This window comes from Salmo trutta, chromosome 40 (assembly GCF_901001165.1).
Source record: "Salmo trutta chromosome 40, fSalTru1.1, whole genome shotgun sequence".
Taxonomy (NCBI): domain Eukaryota; kingdom Metazoa; phylum Chordata; class Actinopteri; order Salmoniformes; family Salmonidae; genus Salmo; species Salmo trutta.
In genome coordinates, this window is record NC_042996.1 from 18,412,152 (window position 1) to 18,436,815 (window position 24,664).

The following is a 24,664-nucleotide window of genomic DNA, read 5'->3' on the forward strand; positions in this document are numbered from 1 at the left end:
AACAGACTTTTTGTGATATAAAGAAGGATTTTATCTAACAAAACGACACTACATGTTGTAGCTGGGAAGATTTTCAAAAAGTAAGTGAATATTTAATCACTATTTGTGAATTTATGAAACCTGTGCCGGTGGAAAAATAATTTGATGTGGGGCGCCGTCCTCAAACAATCGTATGGCATGCTTTCGCTGTAAAGCCTACTGTAAATCAGACAGTGCAGTTAGATTAACAAGAATTTAAGCTGTTAACCGATATAAGACACTTGTATGTTTCTAAATGTTTAATATCCATAATTTTTATGATTATTTATTTGAATTGCGCGCCCTCCAGTTTCACCGGAAGTAGTCCCGCTAGCGGGGCCCCTATCCCAGAGTTAAGATACCAGCTGCCAAATTCACACGGTGATGGAATGGATGAGAAGCTAAAGAAAATATGATGAGCCTGTTCTAAACTCTCTTTCAAGAGTGTTGACGACAAAATGCCGTTGTCTATTTACTACATGGTTGTGTCAACTACAACATGGCTCAAGTGTTACAACGTTCATGATTGTAGATTATATGCAACATTAAATGTACAGCGCTCTGCCCACCCAAATGGCACAACATTCCCTATGGTCCCTGGTCATCAGTAGTGCATTATATAGTGGATAGGGTGCCATTTAGTACCCATCCCACACTACACTTCCTCAAAGTCGGTCTCTGTGGGTGCTACAGACAGTGAACAGATAGACAGCTGCCTGTGAAAGTAAACAAAGATCCTATCTGAAAGTCAAGTTTGTCACTTGGTTTGGATGAAAAGGGGTCTCTCTAACTAGGACCTCTGCACACCTACACACCTCATCTCACCTGACCTGAAACAACTGATCCCTGTCTCTCTACCTCTCTCTCAAATATAATAATATGTAACAACATAATAATAATAAATGCCATTTAGCAGACGCTTTTATCCAAATCGACTTACAGTCATGTGTGCAGACACTTTATATCTCTCTCTCTCTCTCTCTCTCTAGAGATATTCAGAGAAGCTAGAAGAGGAAGACATTTGGTAAGACATCTTGATCTCCCATTGGAAAACACATACAGCACAGTACACAACCGTATTTAATGTACAGTGCTAGGATAGCGTCACTGTTTAAACAAACATCAAGCCTTAGTAAGATAGAAGGACATATGCAAAGATGGTGTGTCAGTGTTATCAGTCTACAGCCTTGACTCAGTGTATTCCTATTTAAATATATATTCCCTGGTTCTCTTTGCAGCTATTCATGTCTAATCATTTACATACCTGGATACAGTAATGTTTGTTTCATTTGAAGACCAATAGCCCTTCATCAACACACAGAGGCTACGTCCCAAATGGCACCCTATTCCCTATATAGTGCACTACTTTTGAAAAGTAGTGCCCTAAATAAGGACAAGGATGTTATTTGGGATGCACCCAGCATCTCTGTGTCTGGCTACTGCCAAGGCCATGACACAACTGGAAGTCTGGCCAAAAGGCCTCTGCTCCACATCAGGATTATGTTCAGTTGGCACAAAACAGGAGAAAACGTTTTCAACATGACAGCTATTCAAGGCAAGCAGATATTCATTAGGTTGTGAAGTAGTTACTGTATATTAAGCTCAACATTATCTTAGTGGGGAATGAATTCACAAATGAAAATTAACCCTAACCCCCAATACAGCAACTCTATATTTACCTCCGCTGCTTTTCGCACCATGTATCCTCAACTGTCTCTGAGGACCAAGAGTGTGCCAACTAATACCACATACACAATATACAATATTTTCATATCTAGAACAAGGCATCTTCATGAATTTGCCGACTTTGGAAGAACAAACTCTCCTGGGGACAATAAAGCTCCAAATGAACAACAAAGTGTATCGTATGGTGAATCCCTAGGCCTTTGTGTCGAGGCCACTCTGTGTCCACTCTGTTGTAGATAAACGGATGGAATCTCCTGCCCTGTAGCCTGTACCAATGCTAATATATTTTTATTTACCATCACAAACACACACAATGGTAGGTAACACAATCACACACACGGCTGGTCTTGGCTGGTAGCACCCATGTTTGCAGCCATTGCACATTAGGCTGTCCATCGCTTCAATAACATCATGTGTTCAGTCTCAGAGGTGAACTGGTCCCCTCCCCCATGTCAAACACTTGGACTCATTAGTAAGGGGACAAGGTGACATCACCTTAACTCTCATTTTAATACGCTTGCTGTGTATGCAACTGTAACCGGTTCTGTACCGGTACCTTTCTGCATTGTGTTCTGGTGAGGTGTAGGAGGAAGATAAGGCTTTGGACACAATTCTGCCGGTTGTCTCTCTTTAATGACTGCATAGAACGGATACAAATACAAGGCAAAAGTTAATGCTGCCGTCTGGACTCCATACATGTATATTTGCCTGATAAAAGAAAAAAGACAGTGCAGAAAACCAGTGAGAAAATAATTTAAAAAACTCACGATGTCAGCACCTGAAAGAGACCCTCTCTCGCAACAAAGCTAACGGTAGTTGAGCTAGCATTGAAAAGTTGCACTCGAACATTATCCACATTCACATATATTCCTATAAACAGTAATGCAACACTAAATCAGTGACGATAAAACTTTTGCTTGTCTTTTCTTGTGAATTTGTGAACATTTGTGAACATGTGCATTCAAAAGACCGGAGCATACATAACACCTACCTGCTCTAATGTTGAGGTGATTCCAGTCCGTCATGTATTTCATACTAGCTATAGGCTATATTAAGATTCATGTCTAAGAGCCCTCCAAACCATATGCTTATGATCATATATTTAGACGAATTAAACTAAATACCGTAGTTTTGACTCTTCATAAAAAAATGTTGGCAGCTATCAAATATATATATATATATATATATATATATATATATATTTTTTTTTTAAATAACTTGCATAGTATTATTTGGTTTTCTGAGTCGTATTCCAAAATACTTTCAAATATTATTTGTTTTTCTGAAACCTGTATTTTAATATCAAAGAAAATAATAACATTTTAGTTGAAACTCTATATAAACTATATCCAACTACCTTGAGAATTTGAAAAATTTGTATTTTCAAATTAGTTAGAAAATACAACAATTTTTTGCCTAGGTCTGAAACACACAGAGAACTGGACTCTGATAAAAAACTATTCACATCAAGATATTTTCTCTAAGATTATAGTGATTGATGTTAGGCAGAGTACCTAATATTGTATTCCAATATTTCCAATATGACCAAAATGTATTAAAATGGGACATGATCAGTGGTTGACTGTATGGCTCAAAAGCACGATTGTACTCAGACAGACCCAGGTCTTCTCAAACACCTATTTTAATCAATTTTGCATATGCAACGTTGTTCAGCAATGTGGTGTCCATTATGTACCAGGTAAACAAGCTCACATAAATATCCTTTATGATTATAATTTTGGAGTGTTTGTCTTAAGCAAAGCGTTTTACTCAGTTAATGTTTCTATTGCATCTCTCTGCCTAAATGCTAAATTAGACCCCAAAAAGCTGATACAGAGCTTTATAGTCTCCTCTGCTGCATAACACACAATCATCAATGTATGAAGTCACTACAGTAACTGAAGGCTATTACTGGAATCTATTTGCATGTGATGCGGTCATTCAAATGTGTGCTCCAGGAAGACTGGAGGTGTTTCTATGAAGGTGAAAACAAAACTGTTCATGACCTCTGCATGGTGAATAGACAACGTTATACTGTGCCAAATATTGCACTATACTAAGCATTTACTGTATACTGTACAAATAATAACAAATAACCATTGTGATAATTTTAATGTTTTTCAGTCCAAATAAATCAACTATTTGTTCAGTGCAACAAAGTTAGTGCACAGTTAGGATACCAGAAATGTATACCATAGTAAAAATGTATGTGAAAACTTTGAAGGTAATATGTTTGTTTGTTTGGCTAACCAGAGAGGACAGAAAGCCGATACAGCACGGTCAGACTGTTGATATCCCTCTCTGGTTGTGTCTCAGTCTCAGTTGTCCAACCCATCTAGAGAGCAGACAGACCAGGCCTGACTCACACTACACTATCGAGAAATAAGTCCTCAGGATACCATGATACACATTTCCTCCAACCCAGAGAGAGATATCCCCTGATATGGATGCAAACACAGCTCAATACTTCTCACAACACCTACAGAAAAGTTATATTTCACACATGTCCAGAGTATCAAATAGCCTTACAAAGTGCCATTAATGGGATCTTTATAAATATAAACATCACATTCACTGTATTAGGTCTATTAAACTTTTAGAGATGGGTTGGGGCGAGGGGTGCTGGTGAAGTGGGGTTCATGTGTTCAAGTCTTAAGATACAATTGTGAATCTCATTGACAGTATTTTATAAAGGCCATGTGCTGTTTGCGTGCCACCCAGGACATTTTATTGTAGTGGAATAACTTCACAATGTGTTGAATTACACTGGTCGGCCTTGTGTTCTGAATATGTACATAGTTAGGCAGAGCATAGCTTAGTATAGCTTAACAATGTTTCTACACAGGTCAGACCTCATCATACTCCATTCATACCAGACCCATTTATTCTCTACAAAAGCTACAGCAGGTGAGACAGACTTTTGATACTTTTAAAAGATTATCAAATTTGACCATGTTTTTGAGTAGTAACTAATCACATGTATTTTAATAAAAGTTGCAGTAAGCTAAGGACCACTTTTAATGTGGATTCATCAAATTGTCTTATTAAACATCCATTTTTTTTAAACAGCATTCTTGTTGAAACTAATAAGGAAACTATTTTAATAATAATATAACTTAAATGTTAGTCTATTAACCTCTAAATGTGCATATTAAATTAATTAAAGTTTGTGTTATCAGAAAATAATATCAGACGTTGTTTACAGTACTGATTTTTTTAATGATCAATCATGCAGCTCAACGCTTGTAATGATGCAGGCGCTGTAGTACTAGTACCTGATTAAATTAACAACTCAAAGCCAAAGTGTGATATCTGTCAAATCCTAAAAATGACACCTCTTTATTCTCACACAGGACACCATCCCATCACCTCTCCTCTGTCTCTCCTGACCCTGCTGTCCCCATGGAGATGACCTCTCTCCTATTCCTACTCTGTGCAGGTATAGAATTCACCTGACCTAACCACAATAGAGTATACTGTATGCACAACATGACAAACCACACTAACTTCTCATCATTCATTAGTTTTATGTGTCCTCAGGTGTCTGCTGCACAGCCGCACTCAGCCGCCTCAGACAGTTCCATCTAAAAAAAACAACAACATTAGAGTGGACAGAAGCACAGGACTTCTGCCGGAAGAACTACACTGATCTTGTCACTTTGTACAATGAGGAGGAATCTAAGCAGCTGATACAGTTAAAGACATCTCATAGCAGCTATAAAGCCTGGATAGGTCTCCATCGCAAAGAATACAGTCTGAAGTGGTCCAATGGAAACATTGTTAATGACACTGCATGGTTACCACTTCCAAACCCGTGCACAGAGCCAATGTGTTCAGCCATACTCAGAGATAATACAACATGGGAGAATTGTACAGAGCAGAAATACTTCATGTGTTACAGAAAAGGTAAAACATTCCATACTACAAAACACATCAGATTTCCTGGATGTTGTTGCTCCTCATCAACATCTAGTTAATATTATTATAATTCTTCAACAATATCTAGATATCATTATTTTATATCAAACTAAGTTGAGTAGAGTAAAATGTTAGTCCATTCTGTGTGTGCAGGGTCTGGTGATTCCTTCCTGATTGGACAGAACATGACCTGGTATAAGGCTCAGAGTTACTGCAGAGAGAACTACACTGACCTGGTCAGCATCAGGAATGAGGGACAGAAGGAGAAAGTGAAGAACAAAGGGATGAACAGCACCACTCCTTACTGGATCGGCCTGCTGTATGATGACTGGGAGTGGTCTGATGGAGGGAGATCTGCCTACAGAGACTGGTCCACAGAGTATGGTCCAAATTACTACTATCCTCAAGCAGGAGAGAATCACACTGTTCTTCAACTAGGTATACTCACAGTGGGAAATGGAGGTAATGAAGATTATACACTCTGCTCTGAAGGTAAGTTGCCAAAGAGGAACATAGTCAAACTGCTTCTTATTGGTATGAAAGATTGTTACTCTATATGGATAATCGCCTGGTCAAGAGGACTGAACTCGGCACTGCCTTTCTATTCCCTTCACCTGTCAGGTCAAACACATTGCAAGCTAACATGCGATCATGCTGGTTCCACCAGGCTATAATGATATATAACTATTACTGAAATTATTATGTGCCTGCTTATCTTGCCCCTAAAATCTGAGAGTTAAAATGGGTGCTAAAACAAGCTAATATGAAAAAGTTAAATATCTTGAATACCACATTTATGTCTTTCAGGATCGGTTCGCATCCACATTATCAGTGAAATAATGTCTTGGGAACAGGCCCTGGGCTACTGCAAGAATAATTACCATGGACTGCTGCGAATTGAGACAGCAGAAGACCTGAAGGTGGTGAAGCAGAAATTCAACGGGACTGATTTTACTGGTCCTGTGTGGGTGGGTCTGAGACAGAGCCGTCTCTTTGGGTTCTGGGTCTGGACCAATGGGCTGCCAGTGGGGTGGAGTAACTGGGAGGGAGACAGACAGCCTGAACAGCCTCTGTCAAACCATTGTGGTGCCATGGCAATGGAGGAGGGATACAAGTGGAGTGATCAGGACTGTCTGTCCAAGCGCTTTTTTATTTGTGAAGAAGAGTTGTAATATATTTCCCCATTGTTAATTTAATTAACTGTCTTTACCATTTCTCACATTTTGATTGAAATGTGTTCTTTTTAGGTAATTACTGATTGAAATCATCTTGACAAAGATGTTTTTATGTTTAAGCTTTCAGCATGCAATGCAATGTGCGATATACCTTGTCATTGATATAACGTGTTATCAAAAATCTTTGAATAAAATTGTGTGATATTTCAGATATTTAAAAAATGTAAATCAATAAAATATAGATCATTATGTCATGTTATTAAAATGTTATATTCTCTTGTCATAATACGTTTGCCATTAAGCAAACTCGTTTTATCCTAGATTTACCCATAGTCATCATTTTTGTAACTATGGGTTACTGTATTTAATACTCTAGATAGTCTAAATACAATTCAATTTAATTAATAGTATCATGCATGTTAACGATGACTAAGGAAATAAAAATGATAGTAAAGTAATATATTTGATATAATGGATATTGTAAGCATAATATCTCTTCTCCCAATCTGTTCTTACGTTACAAAAATAAACAAAACATAGGAAAGATAATTGTTAGTCTTCTTTTAAACATATATTAACACAATAGATGTTTCAACAAGATGTCCATATGAGTAACTCCAGGACATAACAGGGATGAGTGGATGCCACCATCTTGTCTATTTCAAGTTCTCTCATTGATCGAGACAGGTGGGTGTCCATCCCCAAGTGCCGCGTGTCAGGATGACAGACACCTGCCTCAATCAATGAGAGAAGACTTGAAATACAGTAGACATAGATTGCAGCGTATACACTGTTGGATTACTTCATGGAGCAAAAAATATACATTTATTTTAATAATGGAGCTTTTTCTAAAATTCAAACGGACCCCCTACAACTGAATGCAGACATTTTATGAGACGGCAGTATCAAATAACCTTTCAAACAGGGATCAACAGTCCCTTAGTAGGAAAGGGCATAAAAAATAAAATAATATGAATAAAAAATATGCAACAATTTCAAAGATTTTACTGAGTTACAGTTCATATAAGGAAATCAGTCAATTGAAATAAATAAATTAGGCCCTAACCTCGCACTCTTCGTCCAGTGCGCCTCCATAGCCCAGTACGTCCTGCAGACCGGAGGCGGTCCGGAGCCTCCGGCGACGTTCCCCAGCCCGGAGCCTCCGGCGACGCTCCCCAGCCCGGAGCCTCCGGCGGCGGTCCGCAGCCCGGAGCCTCCGGCGGCGGTCCGCAGCCCGGAGCCTCCGGCGGCGGTCCGCAGCCCGGAGTCTTCGGCGGCGGCCTTTAGCCCGGAGTCTTCAGCGGCGGCCTTTAGCCTAGAGTCTTCAGCGGTGGTTGGCGGTTTTTTGTTTCTATGTTTAGTTCTTGTTTTTCTATTTCTATGTATGTTGGAGTTTTGGGATGATCTCCAATTAGAGGCAGCTGGTTCGCGTTGTCTCTAATTGCAGATCATATTTAAGTTGGGTTTTTTTCTATTGTGTTTTGTGGGTAGTTGTTTTCCATTTTGTTGTCTGTTGCCTGACGGAACTGTTTGCTGTCGTTTTGTTTCTTTGTAAAAGTGTTTAGTTTTCATTAAAGAATAATCATGAGCAATCAACACGCCGCGCCTTGGTCCCCTCTATACGACGCACATTACAGGAGCTTTCTAACAAGTTCTCAAAATATGAGCGAACTCATTGCCCTTTTAGCCAAATTGAAGCAGCAACTCACCCCCAACCTAAATTAAAATGTCTTTGCACTTTGTTAGGAAAAACAATAGACAGGAACAACACACCCAGATTCTAATCTAATCAACACAATTTAAATGATAGGAGTGCACCCCGTATTTGCTCCTTATTTGAAATGACCGCACCTCTTCGCACCTCTCCTTCTGTCAGTGACCCCAGGACATCTGTGGGAACGTCTCTTCCTAAAGATTGCCACGACAAAGATGTGACTCTCTCCTGTGAGATATATATACAGTATAGCCATCCATGTAAACAATGTCATGAATCCTCAAGCTGGGCCTCGGAGCCAGCAAATTGCAATTTGAGAGTGTCACATTCACTCATTTTCCACTACAGAAGAATTTAAATGTGTACTGTATAATATATCTCAGAGGGTAGTGTGTATGGCCCAGTACATCACTAGGGCCAAGCTTCCTGACATCCAGGGCCTATATACTAAGCAGTGTCAGAGGAAAGCCCAAGATTTTTTTAAAGACTCCAGTCACCCAATTCCTAGACTGTTCTTTCTGCTACCGCACAGCAAGCGGTAACAGAGCGCCAAGTCCAGGACCAAAAGGCTCCTTAACAGCTTCTAACCCCAAGCTATACGGCTGATGAACAGTTAATCAAATGGCCATCTGGACTATTTAAGTTGACCCCCCACCCCTCCTTTGTTTTTACACTGCTGCTACTCGCTGTTTATTATCTATGCATAGTCACTTTACAAATTAACCTGTACCCCCACACATTGACTCGGTACCAGTACCCCCTGTATATAGTCTTGTTATTGTTATGTACATTTCTTGTGTTAAGGAACATTTTTGCGTATGGAACATTTCTGGTATTTTTTATCTCAGCTCATGAAACATTGGACCAACATTTTACATGTTGCGTTTATACCTTTTTTCAGGGTAAATACAGAAGTTTACTTGCCCTGGCCTGCCTCTAAATTCATGTTAACCACTTTACAGTGTATCTAACACAGAAATGAGCAACTCCTCTTGCGCCTGATTGTTTGCTGGTCTTCTATTTTGGCTGATACATTGTTGTAACACTGATTGTTCACAGTGAACATACCTGCTTTTCGAGATATAAACCAGACAACGATTTTACAGAAAGAAGAAATTTCGTTAACCCCATCAATAAAAACATACTCTATAGCTACATGTATGACAACACAAACCATGAAACAAACCTCGGTAACACTTCATTTTAAGCTGTCCTTATTACAGTGTAATTACATGTGTAATTACACTCTAACAAGCATTGCAGTTAACTTTAACAACTGATAGTTACACTGTAATAACAACATGTAAATGGTAGTAAGTGCTGTGATCTATAATTACAAAGGTGTAACAATGAATGCTTGTTATCATGCTTGTTACAAATGGGCAGGTTTCCACTAAATTCACAAAGATAGTGTTTTCTTACTTCTTTTAAACCGTAGTACGTGTAATGTTTGCCTAAGTACAATGTAATGACTAGGTGTTACACAGGATTTAGCTACTTAAAATGAAGTGTATTTTGAGGGGTAATTGTAGTCAATGTGTACATATATAATATATTACCCGTCTTGACCACCTGACCCTCATTTTAAAGTTTATGGAAGTTTCACTTTATTTCTAAACCTTATTGTGAAATTACACAGATGGTACACTTTATTTTGGGGGCAAGTGCTAGCAACAACATGGAGTGGAGATATAGCTTGAAAAGTGGACATTCAAGGGTACGTAATTAGAGCCTATTGAGCATAGGATATAATCTCTCAGACACCCAGCTCATCCACGAGGGGTCAAAACTTTTGTGACAGTTGTTACTTTATGCCTCTGAGAAAAAATGAAACACTAAGTAGGTTAATTTAGGGAAAACCTGGCCATTTGTAACAAGCATGGTAACAACCATTCATTGTTACAACTTTGTAAATACATACCGCAATTACTACTAGTCACATGTTGTTATTATGCTGTAACTATGAGATAATACAGTTAACTACAATAGGTGTGAGTGTAATTACACCATAATAAGGACCCCTTAATTAAGTGTTACGAAAACCTCCTTATTTTGTTGGTCATGTGCATGCTAATGTTGAACTTAATCAAATTGTTTTTGTCCTCAGTTGTCTGCTGCACAGCCTCACTCGGCTGCCTCAAACAGTTCCATCTCATTGAAAGGAGTTTAAATTGGACAGAAGCACAGGACTTCTACCGGAAGAACTATACTGACCTTGTCACTTTGTACAATCGGGAGGAATCTGAGCATCTAATACAGTTAAAGGGATCTCATTGCAACGCTAAATCCTGGATAGGTCTCCATCGCAAAGAGCACAGTCTGAAGTGGTCCAATGGAAACATTGTTAATGACACTGCATGGTTACCACTTCCAAACCCGTGCACAGAGCCAATGTGTGCAGCCATACTCAAAGATAATACAACATGGGAGAAATGTACAGAGCAGAAATACTTCATGTGTTACAGAAAAGGTAAAACATTCCACACTACAAAACACATCAGATTTCCTGGATGTTGTTGCTCCTCATCAACATCTAGTTAATATTATTATAATTCTTCAACAACATCTAGATATCATTATTTTATATCAAACTAAGTTGAGTAGAGTAAAATGTTAGTCCTTTCTGTGTGTGCAGGGTCTGGTGAATCCTTCCTGATTGAACAGAACATGACCTGGTATAAGGCTCAGAGTTACTGCAGAGAGAACTACATTGACCTGGTCAGCATCAGGAATGAGGGACAGAAGGAGAAAGTGAAGAACGAAGGGATGAACAGCACCATTCCTTACTGGATCGGCCTGCTGTATGATGACTGGGAGTGGTCTGATGGAGGGAGATCTGCCTACAGAGACTGGTCCACAGAGTCGAACTATCCTCAAGCAGGAGAGAATCACACTGTTCTTTACCAGCCTCAAAGAGTTATACTCACAGTGGGAAATGGAGGTTCTGAAGAATGTACACTCTGCTCTGAAGGTAAGTTGTCAAAGAGGAACATAGTCAAACTGCTTCTTATTTGAATGAAAGGTTGTTACTCTATATTGATAGTAGCCTACCTGTTTTGGAGACTGGTTTTTGTTAGGAATTTCGGATGACTGACGTGCCCAAACAAAACTGCCAGTTACTCAGGCCCAGAAGCTAGGATATGCATATACTTGGTAGTATTGTATATAAAACACTCTGGAGTTTCTAAAACTGTTAACATAATGTCTGTGAGTATAACAGAACTGATATGGCAGGTGAAAACACAAGGAACATTTTTTTTTAGGTCACAGGCCATTTCAGTGCTAGCCTATGGGAAATACAAATGGATAGGACCCAGATTGCAGTTCCTACGGCTTCCACTAGATGTCAACATTCTTTCGAAAGGGTTTCAGGCTTTTTTTAAAAATTAGCAAGTAGTTGAAAAAACTACAAGGTGTTTCTCATTAGAAAAGTAGTCTTGTTGGCGCATGAATGAGGTGCGCGCTCTTCATTACTTATCTTCCCTATTGAACATACTATTCTCTGTCTTAAATATTATCGTTTATTTAGATATTAGAGTACCCGAGGATTAATTACAAATATCGTTTGACTTGTTTGGACGAACTTTACCTGTAACTTTTTGGATTCGTTTGTATGCATGTTGAACGAGTGGATTACTGAGATCAATGGCGCCAACAAAACGGACAATTTTGGGATATAAAGGACTTAATCAAACAAAATTACCATTCATTGTGTAGCTGGGACCCTTGGGATTGCAAACAAAGGAAGATCTTCAAAGGTAAGTGATTTATTTAATCGCTATTTGTGATTTTGTGACGCCTGTGCTGGTTGAAAAAGTATTTTGATGTGGGGCGCTGTCCTCAGACAATTGCATGGTATGCTTTCGCCGTTGGATTAACAAGAAGTTAATAAATGATGTATGACACTTGTATTTTCATGAATGTTTAATGTTACGATTTTTGTTTTTTAAATTTTGCGTTCAGCAATTTCACCGGATGTTGTCGTAGGTGTCCCACTACCGGTTCATGCGCCCAAACAGGTTAAGCGGACTGAACGCTGCTCTCCCTTTTTCCTTCACTTGTCAAGTCAAACACAATGCAAGCTATCACGCTATCACGTTGGTTTCACCGGGCTCTAATGTTATTGAACTATTACTGAAATTATTATGTGCCTGCTTATCTTGCCCCTAAAATCTGAGAGTTAAAATGGGTACTAAAACAAGTTCATATGAAAATGTTAAATATCTTGAATAACACATTTATGTATTTCAGGATCAGTTCACATCCACAACATCAGTGAAAGAATGTCTTGGGAACAGGCTCTGAACTACTGCAAGAATAACTACTATGGACTGCTGCATATTGAGACAGAAGAAGACCTGGGGGCGATCAAGCAGAAGTTCAATGGGACTTATTTTACTGGTCCTCTGTGGGTGGGTCTGAGACAGAGCCGTCTCTTTGGGTTCTGGGTCTGGACCAATGGGCTGCCAGTGGGGTGGAGTAACTGGGAGGGAGACAGACAGCCTGAACAGCCTCTGTCCAACCATTGTGGTGCCATGGCAATGGAGGAGGGATACAAGTGGAGTGATCAGGATTGTCTGTCAAAGCGCTACTTTATTTGTGAAGGATAATTTATATAAATTTCCCCCTTGTTAATTTAATTAACTGTCTTTACCATTCCTCTCATTTTGATTGATATCTGTTTTTTAGGTAATTTCTGATTGAAATCACATTTAAAAGTATTTTTTTATGTTGAACCTTTCAGTATGCAATGCAATGTACAATACACCTTGTCATTGATATAACTTGTTCTCAAAAATCTTTGAGTAAAATTGTGTAATATTTCAGATATTTTAAACATTTAAAACAATAAAATGTAAATAATTATGTCATGTGGTTAAAATATGATATTCTCTCGTCAAAACATGTTTGCCATTAAGTAAACTCGTTTATCCTAGATTTACCCATAGTCATCCCTATTGTAACTATGGGTTAATGTAAATAATACTCTAGATAGTCTAAATACCATTATATTTAATTAATAGTATCATGCATGTTAACGATGACTAATGTGGCGGATGAATCAGAATTAGTTGGGTAACATGGAGAATTAAGATGTTTTATTTGCAAACATTGTCTTCATATGTGAATGTGTCTTTACCTATTCTTAAACCATGTGAAGGGATGGCGTGATTAATGGGGAACCAATTAATCGTCTCCACAATGTCTGTGCGCAAGTCACTCCCCTCAGTGAGCTTGTCCAGGAGTGGGAACAAGAGGTGTCTTACTGAGGATGGGCCTCTATGAGATAGCACTGACAAAGGAGATTTATGGTGTATTTTGATAAGAACGACAAAAAAGCATTCCAGAGGACATGCGCTAAGAGTTCTGTTCTATACCGTACCAGTGAGGGACGGTTCTAGGGAGACCAGACACTGGTCTATACAATGACTCTGTGGATATAGCAGTTGCTGTCTGCTGTGTTTTATAGATATCTTTTCATACAAAACTTAACCTTGTGACCCATTCTATGTATCTGTGGTTCGTCATGTACGTTGAGAGGGGTGGACCTTGAGTATAAAAGCTCTTTGTATTGAAGGTGTAGTCACCTTATCAATGGCACCATTGAAGGTCAAGTGCTTTTGCAAAAGTATCTTAATAATTAAAGATGTAGTTAACTCGGACTGGTGTGTTTGAAACTCTCCTCATTTGGTAATGCAGAAATTAGCTACCACACTAAGGAAATAAAAATGATAGTAAAGTAATATATTTTATATAATGGATATTGTAGGAATAATGGAAATACTGAGATTGTTTTTCTATTGTATCTCTTCTCCCAATTTTTGTTCCCAACTTGAAAAAAATAAACAAAACATAAGAGATTTTTTTGTCTTCTATTAAACATACATAAACACAGTAGATGTTGCAACAAGATGTCCATATGAGTAACTCCAGGACATAACATGGATGAGTGTATGCCACCATCTTGCCTATTTCAAGTTCTCTCACTGACTGAGACAGGTGGGTGTCCATCCCCAAGTGCCACATGTCAGGATGACAGACACCTGCCTCGATCAATGAGAGAAGACTTGAAATACAGTAGACACAGATGGCAGCGTACACATTGTTGGATTACTTCACGTGGAGCAAAAAATATACATTTATTTTAATAATGGAGCTTTTTCTAAATTCAAACGGACCCCCTACAAGTGGACGCAGACATTTTATGAGACTGCAGTATCAAATAACCTTCCAAACTGGGATCAACAGGCCCTTAGTAGGAAAAGGCATTCATACTAAATGAAGAATATGCAACAATTTCAAATATTTCACTGAGTTACAGTTCATATAAGGAAATCAGTCAATTGAAACAAATTCATTAGGCCCTAATCTATGGATTTCACATGACTGGGCAGGGGTGCAGCCATAGGTGGGCCTTGGAAGGTATAGGCCCTCCACTTGGCAGCCAGGCCAATCCACTAATGAGCCAGACCCAGCCAATCAGAATGAGTTTTTCCCCACAAATGTGCTTAATTACAGACAAAAATACTTCTCAGTACCCACCCTAAGACGATTCCGCAGGTGAAGATGCCGCATGTGGAGGGCCTGGGCTGTCGTAGCTACACAAGGTACTAGCTTGTGTGGCCAAGATAAAGCAAAGCAGTGCGACAAAAACAACAACATAGAGTTACACATGGGATAAACAAACGTACAGTCAATAACACACTAGAATAATCTATGTACAGTCTGTGCAAATGTAGTAAGATTAGGGAGGTAAGGCAATAAATCGGCCATAGTGGCAAAATAATTACAATTTAGCATTAACACTGGAGTGATAGGCTTGCATATGATGTTTTGCAAGTAGAGACACTGGGGGTGCAAAAGAGCACATAAAATAAATAACAATATGACGATGAGGTAGTTGGGTGAGTTATTTATAGATGGGCTGTGTACAGGTGCAGTGATTGGTAAGCTGCTCTGACAGCTGATGCTTAAAGTTAGTGAGGGAGATATAAGTCTCCTGCTTCAGTGATTTTTGCAATTCGTTCCAGTCATTGGTAGCAGAGAACTGGAAGTAAAGGCAACCAAAATAGGTGTTGGCTTTGGGGATGACCAGTGAAATATACCTGCTGGAGCGCATGATACGGGTGGGTGTTGCTATGGTGACCAGTGAGCTGAGATAAGGCGGGGCTGTCAGGGAACTCAGAGCATTAGGAGGGGTGAAGTCAGGCGCAGGAGACCAAGGTCCGTGAACACACGTTTTTTAATAGGCAACAGTCCAAACTGCCAACCACATGTAAGGCAGGGCAAAAACACCAACACAGTAAGAGCCCGAAAACCAAGTAGGGGCGCAGCCCAGAAAAACTCGTAGCCTTAATACACAAAATGCAGAGGGAATGCCTAAAACCCCAACCTAACCAAACTAGACAAAAACAATCCTGCACAATCCCCAAACCTAAACAGAGAGACTAAATAACCCCCCCACTAACGATCTAACACAATACAGGGGCACACATAAACCAGACCTCACCAAAAGAAAATGAAAAGAGGATCGGTGGCAGCTAGCAGGCCGGCAACGACGACCGCCGAGCGCCGCCCGAACGAGGAGAGGCGCCACCTTCAGTCGACGTTGTGACAGGGGCTTTACCTAGCAAAGACTTATAAATTACCTGGAGCCAGTGGGTTTGGCAACGAATATGTCGCGAGGGCCAGCCAACAATAGCATACAGGTTGCAGCGGTAGGTAGTATATGGGGCTTTGGTGACAAAACGGATGGCACTGTGATATACTACATCCAATTTGCTGAGTAGAGTGTTGGAGGCTATTTTGTAAATGACATCGCCGAAGTCAAGGTTCGGTAGGATAATCACTTTTACGGGGGTATGTTTTGCAGGATGAGTGAAGGAGGCTTTGTTGTGAAATAGGAAGCCGATTATTGATTTAATTTTGGATTGGAGATGCTTAATGTGAGTCTGGAAGGAGAGTTTACAGTCTAACCAGACACCTAGGTATTTGTAGTTGTCCACATATTCTAAGTCAGAACCGTCCAGAGTAGTGATACTAGTCGGGCGGTTGGGTGCGGGCAGCAATCGGTTAAAGAGCATGCATTTAGTTTAACTAGATTTAAGAGCAGTTGGAGGCCACGGAAGGAGTGTTGTACGGCATTGAAGCTCGTTTGGAGGTTTGTTAACTTCTCTTGGGTAGGGGGCAGTATTTTCACGGCCGGATGAAAAATGTACCCAAATTAAACGGCCTACTACTCGGGCCCAGGAACTAGAATATGCATAGTATTATTAGATTTGGATAGAAAACACTCTGACGTTTCTAAAACTGTTTGAATGATGTCTGTGAGTATAACAGAACTCATATGGCAGGCAAAAACCTGAGAAAAATCTAACCAGGAAGTGAGAATACTGGTGCTTGTAGTCCTTTCAACTCATTGCCAATCGAACACACAGTGAGTTAGGGTTCATTTTGCACTTCCTAAGGCTTCCACAAGATGTCAACAGTCTTTAGAAAGTTGTTTGAGGCTTCTAGAATGAACAGAGAGCGAAGAAGAAGGCTGGGAAGTTGGTGACCCAGGGAACGACATCAGTTCATTGGCACGCATTCACGTGAGAGTTAGCTGTGTTCCAAAATGTTTTTTAAGACACTGGAATCATCCGGTTGGAATATTACTGAAGTTTCACAACGTTTGACATGTTTGAACGAACGTAAATATAACTTTTTTACTTTTCATCGTGACATTTTCCACGCGGATCCTACACTTGGAGTAGCTAACTGAACGCGCTAACAACAAGGAGCTATTTGGACATAAATTATGGACTTTATCGAACAAAGCAACATTTATTGTGGACCTGGGATTCCTGGAAGTGCCTTCTGATGAAGATCATCAAAGGTAAGTGAATATTTTTAATGCTATTTAATATTTTAGATGACTCCAAAATGGCGGGTATCTGTATTGCCTAGTGTATTTTTCTGAGCGCAGTACTCAGATTATTGCAAAGTGTGCCTTTCTCTTGAAGCTTTTTTGAAATCTGTCACAGCAATAGCATAAAGGAGATGTTCATCTATAATTCTTTGAATAACAGTTTAATATTTTATCAACGTTTATGACAAGTATTTTTGTAAATTGTTGTGCTGATCACCGGCAGTATTGGAGGCAAAATATTTTCTGAACGTCACGCGCCAATGTAAAATGGGTATAAATATGAACTTGATCGAACAAACAATGCATGTATTGTGTAACATGATGTCCTAGGAGTGTCATCTGATGAAGATCGTCAAAGGTTAGTGCTTCATTTAGCTGTGTTTTGGGTATTTGTGATGCATCTAGATGCTTGGAAAATGGCTGTGCGGTTATTTGTGTCTATGTACTCTCCCAACATAATCTAATGTTTTGCTTTCGCTGTAAAGCCTTTTTGAAATCAGACAACACGGTTCGATTCAGGAGAAGTGTATCTATAAAATTGTGTAAAATAGTCCTATGTTTTAGAACTTTGAATTATGACATTTTGTGGTTTTGAATTTGGTGCTCTGATTTTTCACTGGCTGTTGAATAGTGTGAACCATGGGTGGGACGATAGCGTCCCACCTGCCCGAGAGAGGTTAACACAGTGTCCAAAGAAGGGCCAGAAGTATACAGAATGGTGTTGTCTGCGTAGAGATGGATCAGAGGATCACCAGCAGCAAGAGCGACATCATTGATATATGCAGAGAAGAGAGCCGGCCCGAGAATTGAACCCTGTGGCACCCCCATAGTGACTGTCAGAAGTCCGGACAACAGGCCCTCCAATTTGACACACTGAGCTCTATCTGAGAAGTAGTTGGTGACCCAGGCGAGGCAGTCATTTGAGAAACCAAGGCTATTGAGTCTGCTGATAAGAATGCGGTGATTGACAGAGTCGAAAGCCTTGGCCAGGTCAATGAAGACGGCTGCACAGTACTGTCTTTTATCGATGGAAGTTTTGATATCATTTAGGACCTTGTGCATGGCTGATGTACACCCATGACCAGCTTGGAAACCAGATTGCTAGTTGAGAAGGTACGTTGGGATTCGAAATGGTCGGTGATCTGTTTGTTAACTTGGCTTTCGAAGACTTTAGAAAGGCAGGGCAGGATGGATATAGGAATGTAACAGTTTGGGTCTAGACTGTCTCCCCCTTTGAAGAGGGGGATGACCGCGGCAGCTTTCCAATCTTTAGGGATCTCAGACGATACGAAAGAGAGGTTTAACAGGCTAGTAATAGGGGTTGCAACAATTTCGGCGGATAATTTTAGAAAGACAGTGTCCAGATTGTCTAGCACAGCTGATTTGTAAGGGTCCAGATTTTGCAGCTCTTTCAGAACATCAGCTGTCTGGATTTGGGAGAAGGAGAAGCGGGGCTACATGACGATGCAAATTTCTGTTTGAAAAAGCTAGCCTTTGCTTTCCTAACTTACTGTGTATATTGGTTCCTGACTTCCCTGAAAAGTTGCATATCGCGGGGCTTTTCGATGCTAATGCAGTATGCCACAGGATGTTTTTGTGCTGGTCAAGGGCAGTCAAGTCTGGAGTGAACCAAGGGCTATATCTGTTCTTAGTTTGACATTTTTTTAATGGGGCTTGCTTATTTAAGATGGTGAGGAAAGCACTTTTAAAGAACAACCAGGCATCCTCTACTGACGGGATGAGGTCAATATCCTTCCAGTATACCCAGGCCAGGTCAATTAGAAAGGCTTGCTCGCTGAAGTGTTTTGGGGAGCGATTGACAGTGATGAGAGGTGGTCGTTTGACCGCGGACCCATTACAGACGCAGGCAATGAGGCAGTGATCACTGATCGCAGAGGTGTATTTAGAGGACAAGTTGGTTAGGATGATATCTATGAGGGTGCCCATGTTTACGGATTTAGGGTTGTACCTAGTCGGTTCTTTGATGATTTGTGTGAGATTGAGGGCATCTAGCTTCAATTGTAGGACGGCCGGGGTGTTTAGGTCAGCTAACAGTACGAACTCTGAAGATAGATGGGGGGTAATGAATTCACATATGGTGTCCAAGGCACAGTTGGGGGCTGAGGGGGGTCTATAACAAGCGGCAACAGTGAGAGACTTATTTATGAAAAGATGGATTTTTAAAAGTAGAAGCTCTAGCTATTTGGGCACAGACTGAATAGCATGACAGACCTCTGCAGGATATCTCTACAGTAGATTGCTACTCCGCCCCCTTTGGCAGTTCTATCTTGACGGAAAATGTTTAGTTGGGGATGGAAATGTCAGAATCTTTGGTGGTCTTCCTAAGCCAGGATTCAGACACGACTAGGACATCCGGGTTGTCAGAGTGTGCTAAAGCAGTGAATTAAACAAACTTAGGGAGGAGGCTTCTGATGTTAACATGCATGAAACCAAGGCTTTTACGGTTACAGACGTCAACAAATGAGAGCGCCTGGGGAATAGGTGTAGTACTGGGGCTACAGGGCCTGGGTTAACCTCTACATCACCAGAGGAACAGAGGAGCAGCATGATAAGGGTACGGCTAAAGGCTATAAGAACTGGTCTAGTGTGTTGGGAACAGATAATAAAAGGAGCAGATTTCTGGGCGTGGTAGAATAGATTCAGGTCATAATGCACAGACAAGGGTATGGTAGGATGTGAGTACAGTGGGGTTAACCTAGGCATTGAGTGACGATAAGAGAGGTTGCATCTCTGGAGGCACCAGTTAAGCCAGGTGAGGTCTCCGCATGTGTGGGGCATGGGATAAAAGAGCTATGTAAGGCATGTTGAGCAGGACTGGGGGCTCTGCAGTGAAATAAAACCATAAGAACTAACTAAAACAGCAGTAGACAAGGCATATTGAGATCTCAATATGCCTATAAGCAGGAGGATGTAAATACATTTGTGGAGAACAATTGAGAGAAATAAGCTTTTTGTGCGTCTGCAAAATGTCTTCGATTTTTAATTTCAGCTCATGGGACCAGCACTTTATGTTTATATTTTGTTCAGTTCAGCATGTTAGCATTAACTTATACCAGTAAGACTCTCGATAGAGACACCACAGAACATAAATGTACCTCATTGTTAGGTAGTTAATTCAAAATAGTTTCAGGTACCAATCTCTGACCCCATACACACTCAGTTTGTGCAACTGATTTAGAAGACATTTGACACAAATCTGTTGATACAACAGATAGTTTTTCTGCACAAAAATATTTCCACAATGATCGCCGAGGCGCCACAAGATGGTTGTGTAATCATTTTTGTGCAGACAAACTATGTTGTGTCACAAACATGTCTGTTGCAACTTGTATCACAAGTGTTTTGTCAAATCTGTTGTACATCAGTTGTAAAATCTGAGTGTGTTGTCTATGTCTATAGATGTATGTTTTCTATATAGATGGGTTGGCTGACAACATCAAGAACATGATGCTCATGCATCGATGAGCCAGAAGGCCATGTGGTGTTATGATTCTGAATGGTCAGATAGCTAGCAACAAAGCAAGAAGCTGCCGTGTGACTCATTTCAGCTCATTGCATCTTGTTATTGATACATGTCTTGTATTGAGGTGTTTTGACTCATGTCATTTCTATGCTACAGTGGCTACAATTCGTTAGCTAGGTGACCAACAACTGAAATGATGTATTTGAGAGCCAACATGTGCTCATTGTGCAAACTTATTTGTCTTCAATAAACTTTTGGGGATGAAATAAAGATTACGTGTTGTCAACAATCTAAACCAATCCTGTCTGTTTTGCACCATACCTGCTCACGTCATTTTGTTTTGCTAAACAACCAACCTGTCTATCAGATACAATAACTTTAAAGACATGCTCCGGTACTTTGGTGACTAAGAAAGTATTTCATAACCTTCCAACTTTGGGCTTGATGTGTCAAGGAAGCAGCTTGGAATCGAATAAAGCACTGGAACCACAGCAAAATCTGTGAGATCTCGCATTTTGCAACACACAGTTTGAAAAAGCATGTGATCAAACTAAGCTTCTGACATCATTGATGACATAGACACTTGAGGAGCTCATACTCTTGTCATAACTCTCATGTGACGATCTGAAGGATCAGGTTACAGTGGGTCCGTTCTACAGCGTGCTCTCTCTCGTAGACGGGGAGAGCGGGAAGTCGGCTGTTTTATGGTCGGTCATAAAATACGCTGCCCCTATGCTCTGTAGTGTTCGAGATTGGAATGTAAACTGTGGAACACAGAGAGACCCTTGGACATCAAAAGTTAGAATAATTAAAAAATATTTTTGAGAATGTGGAAGTGGTCCTTATAGACACTTAATGTACAGTCATGATGAAGTTGTTTCATGTGGTGACCTCATGAAAGACAGGAAACCCACATTACTGTGTCTCTGTTTGTGTACACTTTTCCATTATCAGATTTACATCTAGATGTTGGATGAAATGAATGAGTAAATATGAAACTATTTGTGAAAAGATGTAATGTGATGTTAGCCTTCTAAATTAGAGTATGGAGTTTCATATAAAGTTGATCTAGTCAGAAGCTACACCACCGTGAGCCAGACAGTACATCAGGCATCATGAAACCTTCCTTTTTTACTCCAGAGTATAAAACCACCCATGACAAATGTACATTTCATGCCAAAGAGACCCACGGTAAGATGGACAACTCAAATGGTTAAGAAGACAAGAAAACATGCAGCTGACACTACGTGTGAAATGGTTAACAACTGTAGGACACGGAGACCATGTAGCGTTGCCTACACGGCTGGAAATGGTTAAACTCTGAGACTATCGATCACTACAGAATAAGAGCAAATCCTAGATGTAGAATTACTTGTCTGCAGCTGGAAATTATGTTGTCTAGTATGAGAATAGTGACAACCGCGGAAGCATCTATTCTATGCAACGACCATCCGTACGCCTGACGTACACATTACAACTTGACACTATCCAGAGCCGCTGAGAAAGCGACAACTACGAAAGATAGTGACTTCTAGGGATGTTAAAGACTCTCTGATGAACTGACTCTCCAGCAGACGGACTGGTGATTCCAACAGAGAGACAACAATGACATATGGGCGTAAATATACTGCTCAAAAAAATAAAGGGAACACTTAAACAACACATCCTAGATCTGAATGAAAGAAATAATCTTATTAAATACTTTTTTCTTTACATAGTTGAATGTGCTGACAACAAAATCACACAAAAATAATCAATGGAAATCCAATTTATCAACCCATGGAGGTCTGGATTTCGAGTCACACTCAAAATTAAAGAGGAAAACCACACTACAGGCTGATCCAAATTTGATGTAATGTCCTTAAAACAAGTCAAAATGAGGCTCAGTAGTGTGTGTGGCCTCCACGTGCCTGTATGACCTCCCTACAATGCCTGGGCATGTTCCTGATGAGGTGGCGGATGGTCTCCTGAGGGATCTCCTCCCAGACCTGGACTAAAGCATCCGCCAACTCCTGGACAGTCTGTGGTGCAACGTGGCGTTGGTGGATGGAGCGAGACATGATGTCCCAGATGTGCTCAATTGGATTCAGGTCTGGGGAACAGGCGGGCCAGTCCATAGCATCGATGCCTTCCTCTTGCAGGAACTGCTGACCCACTCCAGCCACATGAGGTCTAGCATTGTCTTGCATTAGGAGGAACCCAGGGCCAACCGCACCAGCATATGGTCTCACAAGGGGTCTGAGGATCTCATCTTGGTACCTAATGGCAGTCAGGCTACCTCTGGCGAGCACATGGAGGGCTGTGCGGCCCACCAAAGAAATGCCACCCCACACCATGACTGACCCACCGCCAAACCGGTCATGCTGGAGGATGTTGCAGGCAGCAGAACGTTCTCCACGGCGTCTCCAGACTCTGTCACGTCTGTCACGTGCTCAGTGTGAACCTGCTTTCATCTGTGAAGAGCACAGGGCGCCAGTGGCGAATTTGCCAATCTTGGTGTTCTCTGGCAAATGCCAAACGTCCTGCATGGTGTTGGGCTGTAAGCACAACCCCCACCTGTGAACGTCGGGCCCTCATACCACCCTCATGGAGTCTGTTTCTGACCGTTTGAGCAGACACATGCACATTTGTGGCCTGCTGGAGGTCATTTTGCAAGGCTCTAGCTGTGCTTCTCCTGCTCCTCCTTGCACAAAGGCGGAGGTAGCGGTCCTGCTGCTGGGTTGTTGCCCTCCTACAGCCTCCTCCACGTCTCCTGATGTACTGGCCTGTCTCCTGGTAGTGCCTCCATGCTCTGGACACTACGCTGACAGACAGAGCAAACCTTCTTGCCATAGCTCGCATTGATGTGCCATCCTGGATGAGCTGCACTACCTGAGCCACTTGTGTGGGTTGTAGACTCCGTCTCATGCTACCACTAGAGTGAAAGCACCGCTAGCATTCAAAAGTGACCAAAATATCTGCCAGGAAGCATAGGAACTGAGAAGTGGTCTGTGGTCCCCACCTGCAGAACCACTCCTTTATTGGGGGTGTCTTGCTAATTTCCTATAATTTCCACCTGTTGTCTATTCCATTTGCACAACAGCATGTGAAATGTATTGTCAATCAGTGTTGCTTCCTAAGTGGACAGTTTGATTTCACAGAAGTGTGATTGACTTGGAGTTACATTGTGTTGTTTAAGTGTTCCCTTTATTTTTTTGATCAGTGTATATCAACCCCTACAAAATTGTCCATTCATTCACATAATAATTCACATTTCCTATTGGTGCAGGAGTATTTTAAACTGGCTCAAATTAAAATCCTACATATGTAGATACACTACTGACCTTCAGTCTCGTTGAGAGGTTAGGGGGGTGGGAAATTAAGGAAATAGGCTTCGTGCCATCTGTGGTTACCAACTATTTTGCCTACCAGTGTCCCAATGTTTTTCCCATGTACAGCATGTGTCATCGCTTTCTCCAGGATTTACATTATATGTTTATAGGTAGGAAAAACAAGAATACTATTTCAACTGTATAAATACCCAAGTTATCATTAGACTCCTCCATTCACAAGGATCAAACCCCTTCATTCTACACAGGCCAGAGACAGTCATACTTTAGAGACAAGACCGTATCATACTCTACACAGCCCACAGCAGGTAAGAGAGACATAACAACAATTTATCTGAGATAATGATAACACTGTAACAGTTTGTGAGGTTACTAAATGCATGTAACTCATGCAACACTATAGTCAGTTTTCTAGATACAGCTAGATTT

The 24,664-nt window shown here is 40.7% G+C and overlaps 1 protein-coding gene across 1 annotated transcript; it reads left to right on the top strand.

Annotated features, from left to right (window-relative positions):
• Positions 1-1,007: 1,007 nt before the first annotated feature.
• On the top strand, positions 1,008-13,379 carry LOC115180262 (macrophage mannose receptor 1). Its single transcript, XM_029742206.1, has 6 exons — positions 1,008-1,042; positions 4,550-4,611; positions 5,058-5,143; positions 5,245-5,610; positions 11,147-11,482; positions 12,763-13,379. The coding sequence occupies exons 3-6, from the start codon at positions 5,107-5,109 to the stop codon at positions 13,119-13,121; spliced, it is 1,098 nt and encodes a 365-aa protein (XP_029598066.1). The 5' UTR covers positions 1,008-1,042; positions 4,550-4,611; positions 5,058-5,106; the 3' UTR covers positions 13,122-13,379.
• The last annotated feature ends 11,285 nt before the right edge of the window (positions 13,380-24,664 follow it).